Genomic DNA, 18,656 nt, shown 5'->3' with positions numbered 1-18,656 from the left:
TGCTGCCCCAGGCAGGCAGTGCCCTCCCCACTGGAGCTGACCTCTGCTGCCTGGCCAGCAGCACCGTTTTCCCCTCCTGGCAGCTCCTGGTGCTTCCGCAGAAAACTGCGGCTGCCCACTCGGCTCCAGCTGCAGTCAGTTCCTTGGAGACGGAACATTAGCCAGCGACCAGCTCACCTGGCACAAACTCTCTTTATTCAGAAGAAAAACATGCCACCAAAGACCCCGGATGGCGGGCGCTTCTTTCCATAGGGGAAATCCACTGGGGACTCAGAGATCAAGGCTGACATTTTATGCTCTTGGAGGAGAGAGGAAGGACCCTCCTGTGCTGCTGAAGCTTACCCTGTGGTACCACCACAGCTTCCACCTCAGGACAACCCTGCACGCAGCCAGGCTCTCCTCTGCTGTGGGCCTTCAGGGCTCAGCCACAGCCCTCCCCGGCCACAGCCTCATCCTGCTGGCCAGGCTACGGCTTCGTGGGTTCCTCTGGAGCAGGACGGTTGTACAGCACGCGGGGGTGCGGGCTCACGGCGGGCATGGGCAGGATGATGGGTGGGGAGAAGGGCCCTCGCTCCGGCCAGCACAGGTCCACGATGGGGTAGAGCTGGCCCTGGAACTCTGCTTGGAAGGTGTAGATGGGGCTGAGCTCATCGGGGTTGTCGGCATTGTAGAAGGTCAGCTCGCCCTTCTCATAGTGCAGGTAGATGCCGATGCGCTGGGGCCGGGTGGTCAGCGGCAGAGTGGCCCGTGGGGTGCTGAAGGCCTCGTAGACCTTCCCTTCCTTCAGGCCAATGAGCCACACGCCGTTCTCGGGAGACTTGCTGAGCTTCCCTTTGCGGCTGACGGTGCCCTTGATGATGCCCACACGCCAGTGGTTCCTGGTTCCCACAATCACCTCCCAGTAGTGCTGACCGCAGGAGAAGCCCTTGCAGGTGAGGATGCAGTTGCTGGAGTCAAAACGCTTGGGGTTGCTGTCCCGGCGCTGGTAGAGCCCACACTGCACCACCGTGTCACCCTTGAAGAGCTCCAGGAGGGGATGTGCTGTCACCGGGTCCAGCTTCAGTGTCTCTGGAGCTAGAAGGAAAGCAGGCAGGCTCCAGGCACACGAGCAGGTAGGGATATGGCTCTGGGTGACCCCAGGAGCTGGCACAGCCAGACAAGCTGGCACAGCTGAACTTTAAGCAGCTGGAGCATTATGCCAGAGCAGGCTGCTACCAGAACAAGACATGGCCAGCTACTGCGCCAGGAGCTCTCCTGGGTGTGAGGGGCACACAAGCAGAGGGCAAGATGGAGGCCGGGGCAGCGCGACACTGGCTGGGCAGCCTGTCCCATGCAGCAGTGAGCCAGGGCACTTGGCATGCTGCCAGTGGGGCAGGTCGGTACCTGGCAGGACGCGGCGGTGCAGGCGCTTCCACACGGTCATCTTGATGTCGTCTTGGTGGAAGCATGGCTTAAAGGACACGGGGCTAAAGATGCTGTCACCGGGGTGCAGGCTGGGGAGCTCTGACCTGGAAAGACACAGGCAGCTGTGACACAGGTGACAGGGATGGTGTGTGACCTGTTCTCACCTGGCTGCCATGTATGATGGAGCCGCTGGTTTCCCACCAGCTGCTCTTGCCCTCTTCTGGGGCTGAGTGCATGGCTCTGGCCGTGGCTATCCATCACAATAGCAGTGTCCATGCGAGGCTGCCTCAGCATTGCTGAGATGCCCACCGGCCCGGGACTTCTGGCCCTGGTGCAGAGACGCTGCCATCCCCATTGATGCTGTTTGCTGCTGGGTCCCACCACTCACCTGAACTGGAAGGAGCTGTATTTCTGGAAAACACAAGAGAAAGACAGAGTCAACGGTGGGAGACTGACAGAACCGTGGCTCCTCTGCTTGGTCACAGCTGCACACATCTGTGCCCTGGGCTGGAGAGGCCAGGGCTCTCCTCTCCTGGGAGAGTGAAAGGCATTGCCTCTCGTGGAGGGCAGGTCTCTCCCATCGGGTGAAGCCCTGGCTGGACAGAGGGCACTTAGATCTCACTTCTCATGGTGTCCCAGCTATGCTTGGTGAGGGTTCCTACTGCCCAGGGCAGGGCTTGGGGCTATGAGCAGTGGGCTGAGGGCTGGAGGGCCTGGCTGACCGTCACTGCCTTCACTAGCATCAGCACTCACCCGGATGAAATCAAGCTGACTTTCATTGCTGAGTGCCTCCAGGGAGCTCTGCATCTCTTTAAGCCTCTGCAGGGCATCTGATGTCTGCTTGACCTGGGACTCAATGGAGGTGATGAGCTGGGCTGCCTTCCCCTCAATGCTCTCCAGGAAGGTGGCTTTCTCCTCGTCAATGTACCTATGCAGCTCCTGGAACTCCTTCCGGATCACCCACTTGAAGACATCCGCCTCGTTCTGCCAGGAGACAGTAAATGGCTGTGCAGAGCTGCCTTGCTCCATCCCCTTCACTGCGTTTTGGTTTCAGAGATGCCACCAGCAATGTCAACATGTGGCACCAAGCTGCCCTCCACTGGTTTTCCAAATAAAGAGCAGCTCTTCACAGCAGGCTACATTTTGTTTCATCCTACTGTTCTCAGCAGCTCAACACCATGGCGCCCCTGCCTTGTGCCTCTCCTCCCCCAGATTTTGTTTTCCTGATGTCACAAGCAGTTTCACCAGAGCCTTGAAAGAGCTCTTGGGTCTCTCTGCTCCCAGGGAACAACCTGTGTCCTGGGCTAAGGGGGAGAAGAGTGCAGCTCCACTTTCTTTTAGGTCGAGCCCTTCTGAGGAGCCCCACTGGGAAGCTTTGGCCTCAGAAGGGAAGCCAGGAGGTCCCTTGGAGACGTCTACTGTGTGGGACATACAGCTACACCAGGCATAAACTCAATGTGAGACCAACAGTGTTGCTCTGACTGAGAGGCCTGCTCCAAGTGGGGCCCTTTCCACCTGTTATCTCCCCACCTCCAAGGACATTTGGTCAAACCAGCTCTGGTGCTCCTGCCAGGATGCTTAGTGAGAGTTACGTCACCCCTTCCGAAAACAGGGCTGTGCCACCAGAGTGGGCGACGTCATCCTTCCCAAAAACAGGTCTATGTTTAATCTCTGAGTTTCATGGAGAACATGAACCTCAAGGAACAGGATGGAAGATAAGCCCTGTCTGCTATCCCAGGGAGGGGGGAAGAGAAGGAGAGTAGAGAAGGTGAGCTGGGGAGACCCAGGAGCAGAGGTTTCTCCAGGGTCTGTGTGGGACACAAAGGACTCGGGGACACAGGCTCCCTTGGCACATGGCACTCACTGCGATGCGGCTTTTGTTGTTGATAAGCTTGCTGAAGTGTTCATCCAGGTTCCTCTTGTACTGGTGGACATCGGTCAGCAGCACAGACAGCTCCTCCTGAAAAGGCAGCACCTCTGTCGGAGGGACCTCTGTGGCAACCTCCTTGGTCGCAGGCAGTGCTTGTCAACCCCCCCAGGAGCACATGGCCCTAAGAAGCCACGCTCTCCTAAGCTTGCTTTAAGCTTTCTGGGGCCCTGCATGCCCTGCTGATCTTCACTTTCTTGATCTAGAGGATTTGGGGTTGCCAGAGGCAGGAACGCACTCAGAGCATGGCCCAATCTGGATGCTACTGACCAAGTACTCTTGCCTGGAGCACCATGTCTCGGCTCCCATTCCCAACCCTCCATACCTCACACCTTGTGGTGGCTCCGCACCAGGCCGGTGGCAAGCAGGTGGCGAGCACCCACAAGCCAGCACCCTCTCAGTGCTGGTGCCGGGAGTCTGGCTGGAGCAGGAGCGTTTCTGGTGCCTCTGGCTCTTATCTCCCTGGTGCCAGGAGCGGAGGGGACGGGTGGCCCTGTGCTTTTCCATTCCTGGGGCTTTCATGTGATGCTGGGCAGGGGACGCCAGTTGTTTACTCTGCCTGGCTGGGGCTCCTGTTTCCCTGCCTCCCTGCTCTCCTGTGGCACCTCGCCTCAGCCCTTATCTCCAGGCTCTTTTTGATGGTGTTTGGAAACAGTCTTGAAAGGCTCCGCCGACACTCCCCGACCCCCAGCTCTCCCCACTGCGGTTTGGTCAATGAAACCTGAGTCCTCTCAGCCAGGGACGTGCCCAGCCTTAGAGACAGCTTCCCGCCAGCCCAGGGACCCTGCCCCACATCTGGCTGTGCCATGGGACCGTGCTCCCCACACTGGCATCATTTCCAGCCTGTCCCTTAAAGGAGAGGGGGCAGTTGGCCAGCGAGCACTACAGGTGCCCTAACCCCCACCCCAGGAGCCCCAGCTGGCTCTGCCTGCCAACCTTCATCCGGCAGTACGCGGTAGAGATGGGAGTGATCTTGTGCTGGCGGTGGTTGCCGATGGTGCCGCACAGCCCGCAGATCACCTCTTGGTCGACCTCGCAGAAGAGGCTGAGGGGGTTGTGGTGTGTTGGGCAGGACTCTGGGGTGGGCTCTGCCTCGCCCCGGCTCTGCAGTGCCTCAATGACACGGGCCAGCGTGACATTGGGTGGCGAGGCACTGCAGTCCACGGTTTGGCGGCACACGGGGCACAGGAACTGCCCGTCCAGCTCTCCAGAGAGTGACACCACGCAGGACTTGCAGTACGAATGCCCACACTGCAGCATCAGGGGTTCCTTGAAGACCTCTAAGCAGATGGGACACAGGAGCTGGTCCTCCAGCTCGTCAATGCTCATCCTCCGAGCCATCCTGCCACCTTTCCCACGCAGCAGCACAGACCTGAGAAACATGGGCAGGAGAACGGTCCTGTTCCAAGAGCAAGATCAGCTGAGATGAGCAAAAACAGAGCTCAGCACGTGGGGAAGGCAAAATGGAGAGACACCTCCACCCACCCCCAGCAGCAGCGCAGACCGTTGTAAACTCATCATTAGGCTCCACACAAAGTCCGATATGCTTGTTTTAACTCGTGACAGGTTTGGGCTCTGGAGATGTGAGAACACACCTGCCCATGCCTGCTGGATCTGCCTAAGGTGTCAGAAGGGACCACCACGCTGTTTTTACCTGGCACCTTTGCCTGGCAGGGTGTCAGACTGCAGCCCACCTCAGGGGAGACCTGCCTGTGTGCCAGGGCTGGAGACAGACCCAAGAGGGATTTTCTGCTGAAAAATTCCAGTTTGACCCTGGCCTATATGAAGTTTTACAGATCTCTTTGGGCTTATTGTCTCAGTCACAGACATCCTCAGGAGGATTGGCATTACCTCAAATGATGTATCTAAGCAAAAGCAGAAGGAAATCCTGAAGAGCACATTTATCTAGGAGACAGGGATAACCACCACACAGTAAGCCCTGTGAGGCTGGATTTGGTCGATGTGAGGGCTAGGGAGCTGAGGCACAGCGTGCGGGGCTGCGACTGCAGCTCACCCCCTTGACACTCAGTGCACTTTCTGGTCCCCGCAGCATTCCACACTCCAGGCCAGCACCCCGAGAGACACTAGCATAAATCCCAGCCTCTCCCGCCAGCCCTGGGGCCGCACGTAGCCAGCCCATTTAACAGCTATAAGGTTCATGCCACATTGCCTCCCCTGCCGTTCCCGGCACTGTGAGATACAACCACCAAGATCCTGGGCAAGTCAAAGATGTGACCTGAAGTTGGAGAAAATAAACCTGAGGTCAAAGACTCAGTAATTTCCCTATGGAAAGGGGAGGTTGTGACCTGAGCTCCACTTTTATCATCATTGCTATAGGAGCTTGGTGAATCAAGGAACGTTCAAATGAGCCTGTGACCCATCAGACACCACAGGACCCCGTATGGGGGAACCAGCTTCAGCTGCTCCTTCTGCTCACAAAGAAACACCTCCCAGAGACCCGAATAACAGCCTCCCACTCGCCACACCACTCACGTGCCCTGCACTGCTTCCTCTCAGCCCACTCCGGCTCCACTGGTCCTGGCACACTGAGCTTGATGGATGTCACTCGGCTTCTCCTGATCAAGCTGAAGATTTCAGCCTGGTCAGAGGGGCAGACAGGCAGATGGTGGGACCGGCAGCCCCTCAGTGGGACGGGGAGCCGAGCTGCTCCCCTCCTGCAGCCTCAGCCCTGCCAGGGATATCCCTGGTCCGTGGGGAGAGGCCAGGCAGCCTCTTGTCCCCCTCTCCTGCTCTGAGGATGGTGACACACCCCCATGAAGGGCTGTCCACTGCCCCGCTGCGCAGTTACAGGCATGTGCATCATATGACTGCGTGGGCAGGAGCTTTGATAAGAGCCGGTGGTGTTTGCCTCCCTGAGCGGCCAGTCTCCCTGAGTCCCACTGGGGTTTCAGTCATCCACACTGCTCGGGTCAGTGGCGACGTTCTGACAACACACTTTCCCGTCAGCCAAAACTCTTTTTTTTTGGTTGAAACAGTGTTTTTTTGTTGTTTGGAGAAACCTTTCTTTTGGAAAAGACCAGAAGGAAACGCCAAGTGCTGCTCCTCCAGCACGGGGCAAGGCGTGCGCGTGTTCTTGTCTGACTGCTCACAACGGGTTCTCCTGTAATTACTATCGGTTCTTGACTCGTGGCCAGCTCGTGGCTTCCCTCTCAGCGCTGCCCAGAGGAAGCTGGGGACGATGAAGGCTTCTCAGCCAGGAGGGTCCAGCCTTGGGGCAACCCTCCGGCGGCCGTGGGGCAGGGGAAGCGGAGACAGAGGTTAAAGGATCAGCCCGGGGCTCCCACCTCAGCCTGGCGCTGCAGGCCTTGGGTCTCTGGGCCGCAGTGAACCAGGAGGGTGCAGGACCCCTTACCTAGCGGGAAACAGCGCCCGGGAGAGGCCGCTCCCGCGGCGCCGGGCGAGGCGGGAGGGGGCGCGAACTACACCCCCCAGGGTGCCGTGCGCAGCGCCGACGTCGCCATCGCCCATTGGCCGAGAGCCGCGCAGAGGCGCGTGGCTCTTCAGCAGCACGCCGGGACGCGGTGGCTCCTCGGAGCGTGATTGGCTGAAGGTGCGGAGTCTGGCGGCAGCGATTGGTGAAAGGGGCGAGGGGCGGGGCGGTGCCCGGGGCGATGCTGGGCCGTGGCCGAGCGGCTGGCGAGGGTCGTGGTCGAGGGTCGCTGCCCGTGATGGGGCAGGTCCCGGCCGTGTCCCGCTTCCCGTGGGACCTGCAGGACGTGAGCGGTGACGGGGGAGTGCGCAAGCAGGAGCTGCGCCCCGGCACCGGGGCGGTCGTGCCCCCGGGAGCCTCCGTGGCAGGTATGGCTGGGGGGCCCGTGCTGCTGGTGTCAGCAGCTGGGAGGAAAATTCACCTACACAAGGGAGATGGACGGTCACTCCGTTATTCCAGCGCTGGGGACACGGGGGATAGCTCCATCCAAGCGTGTCTGCCGTAGCATCCCAATCCATGGGCTTTTATCCACTCAATGTCGTGCTCACCTGTGCCACTTACGTCTCCAGGCAAGGCCCTTGCTTTGGTCTGCGTGGCTGGGCCTGAAGGGAGAGCTGGGGGAAATGGAGAGGACAGAACCTGCTGTGAAAGACACCCCAAGCCTCTAATGTTGAGATGCTCGTGGGGTGGCAAAGCTGGGTGCTTTGAGCTTTAGCAGGAGATCAGAACGAGAACTGAGAAGTGCTTATATTATACAGCAGTATGTCTTTCTGCTTTGGAGACTTCCTGCTCTCCCTTATCAGTATTTTAGCAGTTGGGATACTCTGTTTAACTTCTCGTGGCTGACAGATTAAATGAAAGGGCATCTTGACCTTGAGAAAACCAGGATTTCCAGGTCCCACCTGTGCTCACAGTAAAGAGAAGAAATTTGAAGCCGAAAGTGGTTCCTGAAGTGCAAGGGCCTGGTGCTGTGTCAAGAGAAGCCCGTTACAGTGGGTTTTCTAACGGAGTGAGAGCTGGAGTTACCCATACAGCACCCAGGAGGGTGGCAAAGCTCGGACGGGTACTTTTGCCCCTTTATTTCTCTTTCCAGGGCTCCAGCTTTGGTTAGGAAAGGCTTTGTTACACATTTCTGCAGGTCACTGGGGCGTTTTAGTTTGTACAGCTGAAGTTTCCAATTCCTACAAACACAAAATCACATTCCTTAATTAATGGGATGTGATGAATCTGGTGATGATGTTAAAACATAACCAACACCACTTGGTTACTTGGGTGTGACCAGGTTTTTGGTGTAAAACACAAGGTGGTTTGTGCTGCCTCTGCTGTTCTACAGGAGAAAGAAAAGAGGAAAACAGGATAAAAGGGTGACGTTGCAAACTCATCTCCCGGTGTGCTCCCGAGGGTACTGTTACTGGACATGAAATCAAACTCTTGCTTTTCTTTTCTCGCTCCTTGTGTTGGGCTGTGTAGTGAAGTACTCCGGGTACCTGGAACACACGGGTGAACCCTTCTGCACAACCTACAACAGCAAGTCTCCTGAGCTGATGAAACTTGGAAAAGGTAGGTTTGAACTGAAAAGTTTGTCCTGGGACTCAGTTATAAAGAGCAGCCCAATTAGACATGTGAATTTAAACACTGTTTAGTATCTTTAGGTTATTTGAAACCTTTAAAACTTGTTAACAGTGTCTAAAAGGCTCCTGCTTCACACAGGTGGTGGTCAATCCGGAACTGATCACCTTCTGCCCCTCTTGACTGTTAGTGGCAGCAGGGTGGTTGCCGTCTGCCTTGAGGTGGCTGCTCATCTTGGTGTTTTTAGACCATCTGAGAGGAGACATTGCTGTTGACTGTGTGCTTGGTCCCACAGCAGAGCGCCCTGATAATCCGTAACAGGGTAGCTGAGCATTGGAGTTGCTAAGATGTGACCTACCAAGGCTTATTCCTAGAACGGTTTGGGTTGGAAGGGACTTCAAAGATCATCCAGTTCCAACCCCCCTGCCATGGGCAGGGACACCTTCCACTACACCAGGTTGCTCAAAGCCTCATCCAACCTGGCCATGAACACTTTCAGGGATGGGGCAGCCACAATTCCTCTGGACAACCTGTTCCAGTGTTTCACCACTCTCATTGTAAAAAATGTCTTTCTTAGATCTCATCTAAATCTCCCCTCTTTCAGTTTAAAGCCATTGCCCCTTGTCCTGTCACAACATACCCTTGTCCAAAGCTCCTCTCCAGGTTTCTTGTAGCCCCTTTAGGTGCTGGAAGGTCTCCCCGGAGCCTTCTCTTCTCCGGACTGAACAGCCTCAACTCTCTCAGCCTGTCTCCATAGCAGAGGTGCTCCAGCCCTTGGATCATCTTCATGGCCTCCTCTGGACTTGCTCCAACAGCCTTTTCCTCCAGCCTTTAGGAGAAACTTTTTTTTTTTTTAATCTGAGCAGGTTTCTGGGTTTGCAGTTCTCGTGACCTTCCATTTCTTGTTGCGACAGACATCACGCTGCGGGGCCTGGAACTCGGCCTCAAAACAATGAAGAAGGGAGAGGCGGCAAGATTTGTCTTCGTGCCTGATTACGCCTATGGGCGGTTGGGCTGTCCTCCTCTCATCCCCCCGAATGCCACGGTCACATTTGAGGTGGAGGTGCTGGACTTCATAGACTCAGATGAATCTGACACCTTCTTCGAGTTGACTGCTGTGAGTTACCTTCGTAAGGTTTGAGCCCCAAATCTGGAGGCTAAACCTTTGTTGTCTTTCCTTCGAGCTGCTGTGGCTCGTGCATTACATGTGTGTAGCTTCATGTAGGTGCAGTTGTGCAGAGCCTGGGCTGCTGTCTCTGCTCTGATGCAAACACACGCTCTCTCAGGCTGCCCCTGCATGCTTTGATCTGTTTGCACTCCTGTGCAGAGGGAGAAACTGGGTGCTGCCTTTGTTTGCTCACCCACGCTGGCGTCGGTGGAATGATTTCCATCTATTTTTAGCTTTACAAAAACCCTCATGGTTTCACTAGAGGGCACCAGCTTCCAGGAATTTCTCTGAAGGAACAGTAATGAGCTGTCTGTAAAAATCCTGCTTAGTCTGCGGTGTCCAAGTGCCCCCTCAGCCCCCACCCTTTGTCTCTGCTTCTTGGCTGCTCTCCCAAGTGCTCCTTCACTCTTGGCTTTCCTCCCTGGTGAGTTCTGCTGTTACTGTTAATTCCCCCTTTTTCGTGTAAAGGGCTTTGGGCTGTGGTTGTGGGTCAGTGAGTGGGGCACAGGCAGCAGCACTGGTGGGGGAGGCCCTCCTCATTCCCTCCTGCTGCTGCACAGGCTGTTTTTTCCACACGTAGTCTTGGGAGCAAACCTTGCTTGTTGCAAGAGAACTTACTCCCCTTCTTGCCAGTTGCCTGCCCTTTCTGGCTAACTGACCCCTCTGTGAGCTGGTTCAAACTCACAAATCCAGGAGGAAACCTGTCCCTCGGTTTTTATCTTTTTTTTTTTTCAATTGTTCTTGGTGTGGGGTTTTTTTGCCTTAGTGGGTTGGTCTTGTGTGGGTGTCAGGCTGGTCCAGGAGCTGGCCTGAGGCAGCCATTCTGGGTGATGCCGAGCCATTGGAGCAGCGGAGCCTTTCAATCAGCTTCACCTTTTGTGCCAGCAATAGTATTTGTGTTAACTGTGTGCTCTGTGCTAAGCAGGTGGGAGAGTTGGGCAGGATTTAAGAACACATTCCTGCTTTTTTTTCCCTTGCCGTGGAGTCCCTTTAGTCCTGGTGAGCTTCCTGACCTGGTTGGTAGCACTCTTCACTATGAGTTATCAGCACAAGAACAGTGGCATGTTTCAGCCTGGCAAAGGGAAGTACCACATGGTGGTGGCCTGGCTCTTGCTCTGTGAATAGGAGGCGACTGTGCAGGACTGTCCAGTCTGAGCTCTCTGCTTGTTTTCTTTTGTTTGAGCTGAAATTCAGGTATTTCTTTATACAGGAGCAGCAGGATACGATTCCGCTACAAAAGGTGTTGAAGGTGGCAGACACGGAGAGACAGTTTGGCAACTACTTCTACCGTAGACAGCACTTCGAGATTGCCAAAGACAAATACAAAAGGGTATGACACCAGAAAAAAAGTGTTTTCCATTGTGAAAAGCTGTGAAAGCAGTGAGTATTAAGTGCTGGCTCACCATAACAAGTCCAATTTAGAGATCAAGTAACTTCATTATATTTTCCAGGCATGGTTTGTTATTTAAGGACAGATCTTGAACACCTGCTTTTGTGTGAGCAGCAGTGGTACGTGAAGGAGGAGAAGGGTTGGCAGAAATAGGCAGAACTCTTTCCCTTCATGTTTGCTCCTTGTGGGCTCTAGCTGAGATGGAAACGGAGATATCGCCAGCATTCTGACTTTACTTTTAGCCTTCCAGTTGGGAATCACAGGGTACTTGAGGTTGATGAGGAACCTCTGGAGGTTGTCTCATCCAGCCCTGTGCTGCAGGAAGGTCAGTCGTAGCCAGAGATAGCCCAGGACTCTGTCGTCCACAGCCTCTCTGGGCAGAGAAATACTCAAGTTATTCCCAAACTGGAATGCATCTGCCTTTGTTTCAGAGGTAGTGAGTTGTTTTGCGATTTTTCTTCCCTCTATTTTGGATTGCTTTTTCTCTGTTTCTTTGTAACAAAAATAATTTAAATTGCCTTTCTCCCTGTAGGATTTCTCTTCAGTCTTTGACTTAAAATCCGAATCCTGGGTGTAATTTTTTTTTTATTCTGCTGCTTTTAGTTCCTTGATAGGTTCCTAAACCTGTAGTTGTATGGCTGAGCTGGCTAGTCACACTGCTAATGCTGTGCAGTATATTGAGTTGTGATTATTATTATTTTTAGCTCACCTAGGTAAACAGAAACATGGGTGTAGCTGGCTGATGAGATGGATTTCTCACTTCCCGTAACAGATTTGTTGTGTGCTAGTTCTTTTTCCCGTGTCTGCTCAGGCACTCTCCATCCTTGGTCGAAGCCCTGCCAGTGAGGCAGAGCAGCGTCAGATTGATGAGTTGAAGGTGCCACTGCTCCTGAATCTCTCACTTACTTCCCTGAAACTGGGATGTCCTGCCCGAGCTCTGGCATACGGCGAGAACGCCTTGGAGATCGACCAAAGAAATGCCAAAGCACTGTTCAGGTGTGGCCAGGTGGGCAAAAATAAATTCCTCTGGTAGGCCACATCAAGGAATACCCTGGTCTTGAGAGCCTCAAGGGAAGGGAGGAGAGCCACAGAATTCTGAGCCAGGCCTCCTAAGCTGCTGCAGCAGTTGAGGTGGTTTGTCTGCATCTGGCTCTCCGTAAATCTGTCGCACAGATCTTTTCATGGGGGATTCCTGAGCTACCTGGATCTGCCTCAGACGTTTGTGGTTGCATGTTTCAGTCCTGAAGAATGGCAGTGAGTCTATATTTGTCTTGCGATGCATCTGTCTTCTTTCAATGGTAGGCTTGTCTCTGCATGACAGAATACATAAAAGCCCGGGATTTCCTCGTCAGAGCTCAGCGTGTAGAACCGTTTAACCACGATATTAATGAAGAGCTGAAAAAATGGGCAAGGTGAGAGGACTCCTTTCCATCCCTGTGGAAAAGAGAGTGCTTAGACAGGCTGGAAACACCCACTCGAAGATACTTAAAACGTTTGAAAAGACAAAACACAAAACTATTGGGTTACTAAGTGACTTGGGGAAAAATGCAGAAGTTTCTCGTAGTGTGGGGACAGCTGATCCAAACATTTTGTAGACACAGTGGTTACAGGTGACAGGTGAGAAGCTGAGAGCACCCACTCTTTCTGTGCAGTTTCTCAGAGGGAGATGTGTGTGTTATGCTCTGTGTGAGTAGGTGAGGCAGGCAGGGAGACGGGCTGCTGAAATGCCTCAAAACCCATGAAATGCGGTAGGCAAGCGGTCCGGCAAATAGTGTTCTGGATTAATCAGCATGATTTTCATTTCCTTTAAGATGTGTTGATTTATTACAGCAGCTCTTCTGCACTGCAAGTGCTTTGGTGTACAATGCTACAAATACTAGTGTTTGAAAGTGAATTTCTTGCTGTCTTGGAGGTAGTAAGTGAGCAATCCTGAAGGCAAACTTTCCCTTCACCCACAGGCTGAATAGAGCACAATCCTGCCAGCCTTAGTCATGCCCTAGCCCCACCAGAACATGACTAATGCTGCTCTGAGTACACGTTAAGCCACTGTTGTCTCGGAGTTTCTGCTTCAGTGCCATTTAAAATTGGTGTATTTTTTGCTTTTATATGACAAAGAGTGGAATTAGTATAAAGTAGACGAAGACAACATTATCAGATGTTGTTAATTATGCCACACCTCAGTCTAGACCCTGTAATGTTGCTAAACTGCCTTGCCTGAGAAGACTCTTGATGTGATCTGGCAAATGCTTCAGAAATGGAATATGAATCAAAATTCTGTTCTTAGAGGCTTTTCACTTCCTTACCGAGTACATTTATACTTTCAAACAGGAATGCTGTCTGTTAATCAACAGCTACCTTTTGCTGTCTGAAACAAAACTTTGCAAAGTAGCTGTTCAACAGCTGAACCAGGTTCTTGGCAACATTAACTTCGCTAGAGGAAAAACAGGCAGAATCCAGGGTGAGGGTTTTGTGGAATGAGTGGCTGGTACCAGCTGTAGTGGTCCTGTTGGTGCAAATTCTGCTGCTGGATTTGGCAGTTCTGTTGGAAGGCTTGCGTTGCATCAAATCCAGAACAAAATGGCATTGTTCCGATATCTGGCATGAATCTGCACCTCCAAATGAGGTGCTTTTGGTTTCTTCCTCTGAGAGGTGTGTGAGCGTGCCATCCACAGTCTAGGTGGGCACCTCTGACCTACTCAGTGTGCACAGTTGTGGCAACGTTTGAGACTTAACAGAAGAGACTGGCTGCCCTGGGATTTCACTGAACAAAACACATTGAGGTTCTGGACACAGGGGTGCTGATGGTGGGTGACTGAGAGAGCATTAGCCAACATCACACTCGTGCCGTTTCTTGTGTGTTGCAGCAAAAACCTTTTACTTTTGACCTTATATGGTAGCAGATACAGGAAAGCCAACGATGTGGGCAGCCATTGATCCCTGGGATGGTGCCCAAACTGAGTCACCCTCTGGCTCAGGGATTCCTCACCAGTGAGACCTCGTTGCTGGTGAGGTGAGAGCACAGGGTGCAGAGGAGGACACTGTTCTTGGAGAAGTAGCAATTGAAATGGAGCAGTCTAGGAAGCTTTTGCCATGCTAATGTGGTGCTGGCAGGGAAGTGAGAATGGAGAAAGAAGTGTCTGCTCTGTCATCCACTTTGTCCAGACACAAATCCCTGCTGTCTCCTACCCATCCTCAGCCCACGTTTGGTGTCAATGGTAGATATCCTGGATAATGTCTCCTGCTAGGTGCTGAGGGAGCTTGCACGAGGAGTGGCACAAATGACACAAAACTAGACCGCAGCACACAGGTGGGGGTTCCTCTGCATGGTCACGTGCTTGCAAAACTGGTGTAGAAAGCATCTGGCTACCAAAAGTCAAATGATCTACTTAGTTAATGGTCACCAGTGAAGCAGAGACTCAAGGTCTGGGGATGAGGCACAGCATTTCCGGCTCTCCTTTCCCTGTCGTGGCAGAAGGAAGGGCTTGGAGGAGCTGTGTCTTTGCCACCAGCACACTCTTGCATTGGGCTAATTTATTTCTATAGAAAAAAAAAATAATATATATTGTGGCACTGGCAGTTGGGTGTGCAGTCCACAGCCTACGATGCCATGCTGTGCTCTACTTTGCAGATGCTACAGGGACTACATGGAAAAGAAGAGAGAAATGTGCCGCCGAATGTTTACTGCTCTCAGTACTTCTGAGCGACCAGAAGGCAAGGTAATCAAGTTGTGAAAAAGGCTGAGGTCTCCCAAAACCTCTGTCGTGTCTGAACTGGTGGAGGAACCTGCTTCTCTTCTGCATGGGAGGATTTTGGACACTAAACGTAAGGTAGTAGGAATGTGCAGAGGGGAAGGGGCAGGATGTTGGGGGGAAGTGCCGCTACATCATCGGCTTGGGGAATCTTTCCTGCAAGGCAGGCTGGCGTGGGACAGGAACCTGAAACTGGCAGCACTTGAGTAAGTTTGGTTTTGTTTTTTCCTGTTCTGCTCATCCCGGCTATTCCTTGTCAGAGCCAGGGGGAGAAATAGCTGTGTAGTCTTGTTTCTCTGCCAATTAAAAGAAACAAAAAAACTTGTTCGTGTCAAACTTAAGAATTGAATTTCCTCCTCCCCTCCAGCACTCCTGTCTGTAGCTGTTGGAATACCTCACTTCAGAAAAATCTAAATATTTTATTTCTAGGTTTTTTGAAAGATTATAAACCTGTTTGTATAGAAAATTTCAAATAGATGTTTTGGACTCTTTAAAGCCTTAAATCTTCTAGCAAAATTGACAGGTCTATAAATGCACAAAGGCTCTTTGATCATTCTTTTTTTGTCAAAACCTTTGTGGGGGGGTGCAAGGGGGAGTGGAAATCTTCGCTGGTCTCTTGCCTCAGGGTAAACCCTAGGGAAAGAGTTGTGGAAAATGACAGCAGCCTTCTGTCAGAAGGCATCAGCAGCTCAGGGCTGTCAGAGTTCGCTGCTGTTCTCTCCCATGCAATACAGGCAGTACCCCTTCTACTTGCAGAAAATGAGTATTGGCAGCCTTTCCATCAGTAGCAGTGCGAGTGCAGGGTGCTGGTCTGGTATTTAAGGTTGGTGCTTTTGTCTGTGCTTGCGAGGAAGCTAAGGAGGAATTTGAGGAAGAGTTTTGATTGAACAGCCGCTTTCTGAGGCAAGGTGACCCTTTTCTGGCTGGACATGCCTCCTTGCTGCAGTCTTCACCTGCCCTGCCATCCCTGTGCCCAGGTCTGAGCTGCATGTGTTGCTACGCTGCCTGGGAGCACAAATTCTTCTGCCCTGGGTTCAGGATGGGACTGATCCCATCTGAAGCCAGGTACCTACCCCGAGGCAAGTAGCTGTGAAAGGGGATTTAAGACTGAGGAGCGGTCTTGCCAGCATGTGCAGGAAGTCTGTGGCTCGGGACTTGGCAAGGAGGGTCTGATTCTCCACTTACTGAATGTCAAAGACTTGCAGTTTGGAAGCCTGTAGAACTTGGGTCTTGTGTCTGACAGTATGTATCAGTGCCTGACCTGAGAAGCTCCCTGTGTTGATCTGTGCATTAGCTGACCCTGCTTTGTTGTGGCAACTCTGAATGAGTGTGATCTGCTGGGCCACCACACTGGTCTTTCACTGGTAAGAGTGTGTGGCCTCTTGTTTCCCAAAAAGCTGCTTGCAAAGATGCTGATTTCCACACAGTCGATGTAACGGCACAGCTGGTTTTGTAAGTAAAGCAGTGTCTTCGGTTTGTGGAGACTGAGAAGTGCAAAGGGGAAGGGGAAAAGAGAAGCCTCTGCTGGAGGCAAGCTTAGAGATTGGGCTGAACTGTTCATCAGCCAGAGATTCTCCACTGACTCCTACCGATGCACGTGTACAGCGCTTTCCTGAGAGTCAAAAAGATTTCTAGCCTCCTTTGAAGTTGATTGCAGTTACAGTATTAAAAATAAGCTAAGTCTTCCAGACAAACGTAAATCACTGAGACGTACTCAAGAATCTACTGTTAATTCATTGCAAGAAAAATCCCTTGCTGGAGGAGGTTCTTGCAGGGCCTTGTGCTAGCTGGAGATGGGTTTGCTGCTGCGTCTTGCTTAAAATCTCCATTACGTATTCAGAGAGGAGCAAAGCAGTTCCAGCTGCAGCTCCTGTGCCCTATCAGAGGTGCTGCTTATTAGTCAGACTTGAGGCAGAGTGTTCTTTGGTGTTTTCTGACAACTTTGTACCAGTTCACTTTAGGGCACGAGCTGTACTCGGTCAGTCTGGCAGGCCTGCTTGTCCTTTCTGTCTTAGATGTTTAGTGAGTAGATGGCCTGTGAACGCTGACTGTAGCTCATGTTTAACGATCCAGTGGAATCACAACAGTTACGGAAAACTTTCCCATATACCAGCTGGCAGGTGCTTGTTAAGTGTTGACCTGACCCATTGTCCAACTTACCAGCTAAACGACTCGGAGCTGTCGTGTGGCATTTTCTCCCTCCTGGCACACTGCTACACCCATCCCCCTGCTTCAGAGCTCCTTCCCACGTGGGTTTGCTGTACCTTTTGGTGAGTTCTGCAGCAGTTGCTCTGTTGCAGGAACAAACGCTTCGCTTCTCTGTACTGAATAATCCAGGGCTGTGTTGTGTGTTTTGCATCGTGACGCTCAAACCCAGGCACTCTTGAGCATCTTCACGCTGCCTGGTGTTTCTCTGTCCCTCTTGCTGTGGAGTCCGGCTGCTCTAATTGTCGCAAATGATGTCTTGCTCAGAACAAACTTCCTTCCATTTTAATAGAGTTTTAGGTCATAATAAATCTTCTCTTTGGAGAAATTCAAGGCCACTTGTGATGCTTCCTGGAAGAATTCAGAAATACTCAGAGGGAGGAATAGAAGCATGAACGCTTTCTTAAATCCATCCTGCTGCAGTTCCTTGCACATGCAGTGGCCTGGGTCTTGTGCTTACCCCTCTTTGGGTTTGGGTTATTTTTCTGCCTCCGTACACATTGTGTGGTGCAGATGTGTAGAGCCAGGTTACCTGGACCTACATAGCTGGAAGTCCTCCTCAGCGTCCTCTAAAATGCAGGATAGATGGGCCGAGGACTTCTGATTTACTGGAGTTTTTCTTTACTCATTTGAAAGACCCAAAATGGAGGGAAAAGAAGAGGGGGACAAAAAAAAAGGGAATTTCTTATCATTGTATTGCTGTGGTCCTTCATGACCAAGAGAACTTAAACACAAGGAGTTTGGACAAACTCCCTAGACATGTCTGGATCCTAGTAGAGGGTCCCTGGTGATACTTTTATCCCAGAAAGATGACTCTGAGCTTTTTTCTTTTTTTTTTCTTATTAAAGGTGGGCCAAAGTTGAAAGCTTGCCTCTGATGTATATCTCAGCTCAATACACAGGAGAAATGGTCTCAGCAGACAAGAGCACACAAGGAAGTTTTCCAGTGAAAATGAACAGTGCAGAAATTATGGCACGAAACTGACTCTGAGGTCAAACTCAAGAGTGCTACCAATAGCAGGGTCTAGCGATTCTGAAGCCATTGACTGGTGAGAATGGCTGCAGAGCTGGGGCTGTGTCACCAGGTAGAAGTGACTGTAATCAAGCTTAAAATCAGCAGCAGTTGCCAGTTAAACTGACCTAATAAACTGAAAGAGACTTGCAAATAAACTGAGAAGTTTGGGCATAACACAGCCAAAACTCCTGCTTTGGAAGCTTGGTAGGCTCTGGTTTCTTCTAGAAACTGTCAGTGGAGAAATGACTGCACCACCTCTGCTTAGGGATGCCCTCCCCCCCTGTGCTTCCCAGTCAGGCATACTGGACACGGGTCCCTGGTTTGAATGCACTAGGGGTGGCTTTGCCCGGATGGTGAGGTCTGGCCTGGGCTTACACATGAAAAGATAACGTGAAATGGAGAGTGCCCCATGTGGTATCTCCGTGCCTGTCCTCCAAGGCATCGGTGAAGTGATGGTTCTCCAGCCTCATCGCAGGGCTGCTGTGGAGCCCAGCCCAGGGCCATCCGCTCTAAGACTTAGCAAGTGTCTAAAGCCTGGGATTCCCCTTCGTGTGCTCAAACACGAAGCTCCCACATCAGGTAGGCGCCGGTTCCTGGCTGTATTTCTCTTCAAGCTCCTGCCTGAGGCCACCCAGCGCACTTGCCCTGGAAGGGTCAGGCTGAGCCCCCATTGCCCAGTCCTTGTGTGGCCTTTTGCCAGCAGCAGGAAGATAAGATACACTGCTGTTACAAATAAGTAGAGAGGGAAAAAGATGCTGTGCTCTTTTAATTGCCGTGAT

General features: G+C 52.2%; 2 protein-coding genes across 2 annotated transcripts; one reads left to right on the top strand and one right to left on the bottom strand.

Annotated features, from left to right (window-relative positions):
• Positions 1-466: 466 nt before the first annotated feature.
• TRIM50 (tripartite motif containing 50) lies at positions 467-4,672 on the bottom strand. The gene is made up of 6 exons (XM_086624547.1): positions 4,268-4,672; positions 3,269-3,364; positions 2,158-2,388; positions 1,793-1,815; positions 1,384-1,508; positions 467-1,074 (listed from the first exon to the last, which is right to left on the bottom strand). Exons 1-6 carry the CDS (start codon positions 4,670-4,672, stop codon positions 467-469), a joined length of 1,488 nt encoding a protein of 495 aa, XP_086480673.1.
• A 2,348-nt stretch (positions 4,673-7,020) lies between these two features.
• FKBP6 (FKBP prolyl isomerase family member 6 (inactive)) lies at positions 7,021-14,640 on the top strand. The gene is made up of 6 exons (XM_086624881.1): positions 7,021-7,150; positions 9,266-9,468; positions 10,730-10,849; positions 11,721-11,915; positions 12,212-12,321; positions 14,538-14,640. Exons 1-6 carry the CDS (start codon positions 7,021-7,023, stop codon positions 14,638-14,640), a joined length of 861 nt encoding a protein of 286 aa, XP_086481007.1.
• Positions 14,641-18,656: the final 4,016 nt, after the last annotated feature.

This window comes from Tauraco erythrolophus, chromosome 21 (genome assembly GCF_009769465.1).
Source record: "Tauraco erythrolophus isolate bTauEry1 chromosome 21, bTauEry1.pri, whole genome shotgun sequence".
Classification (NCBI taxonomy): Eukaryota; Metazoa; Chordata; class Aves; order Musophagiformes; family Musophagidae; genus Tauraco; species Tauraco erythrolophus.
The sequence above is the reverse complement of the archived record's forward strand: the minus strand, read 5'-3'. Positions and strand labels throughout refer to the sequence as shown.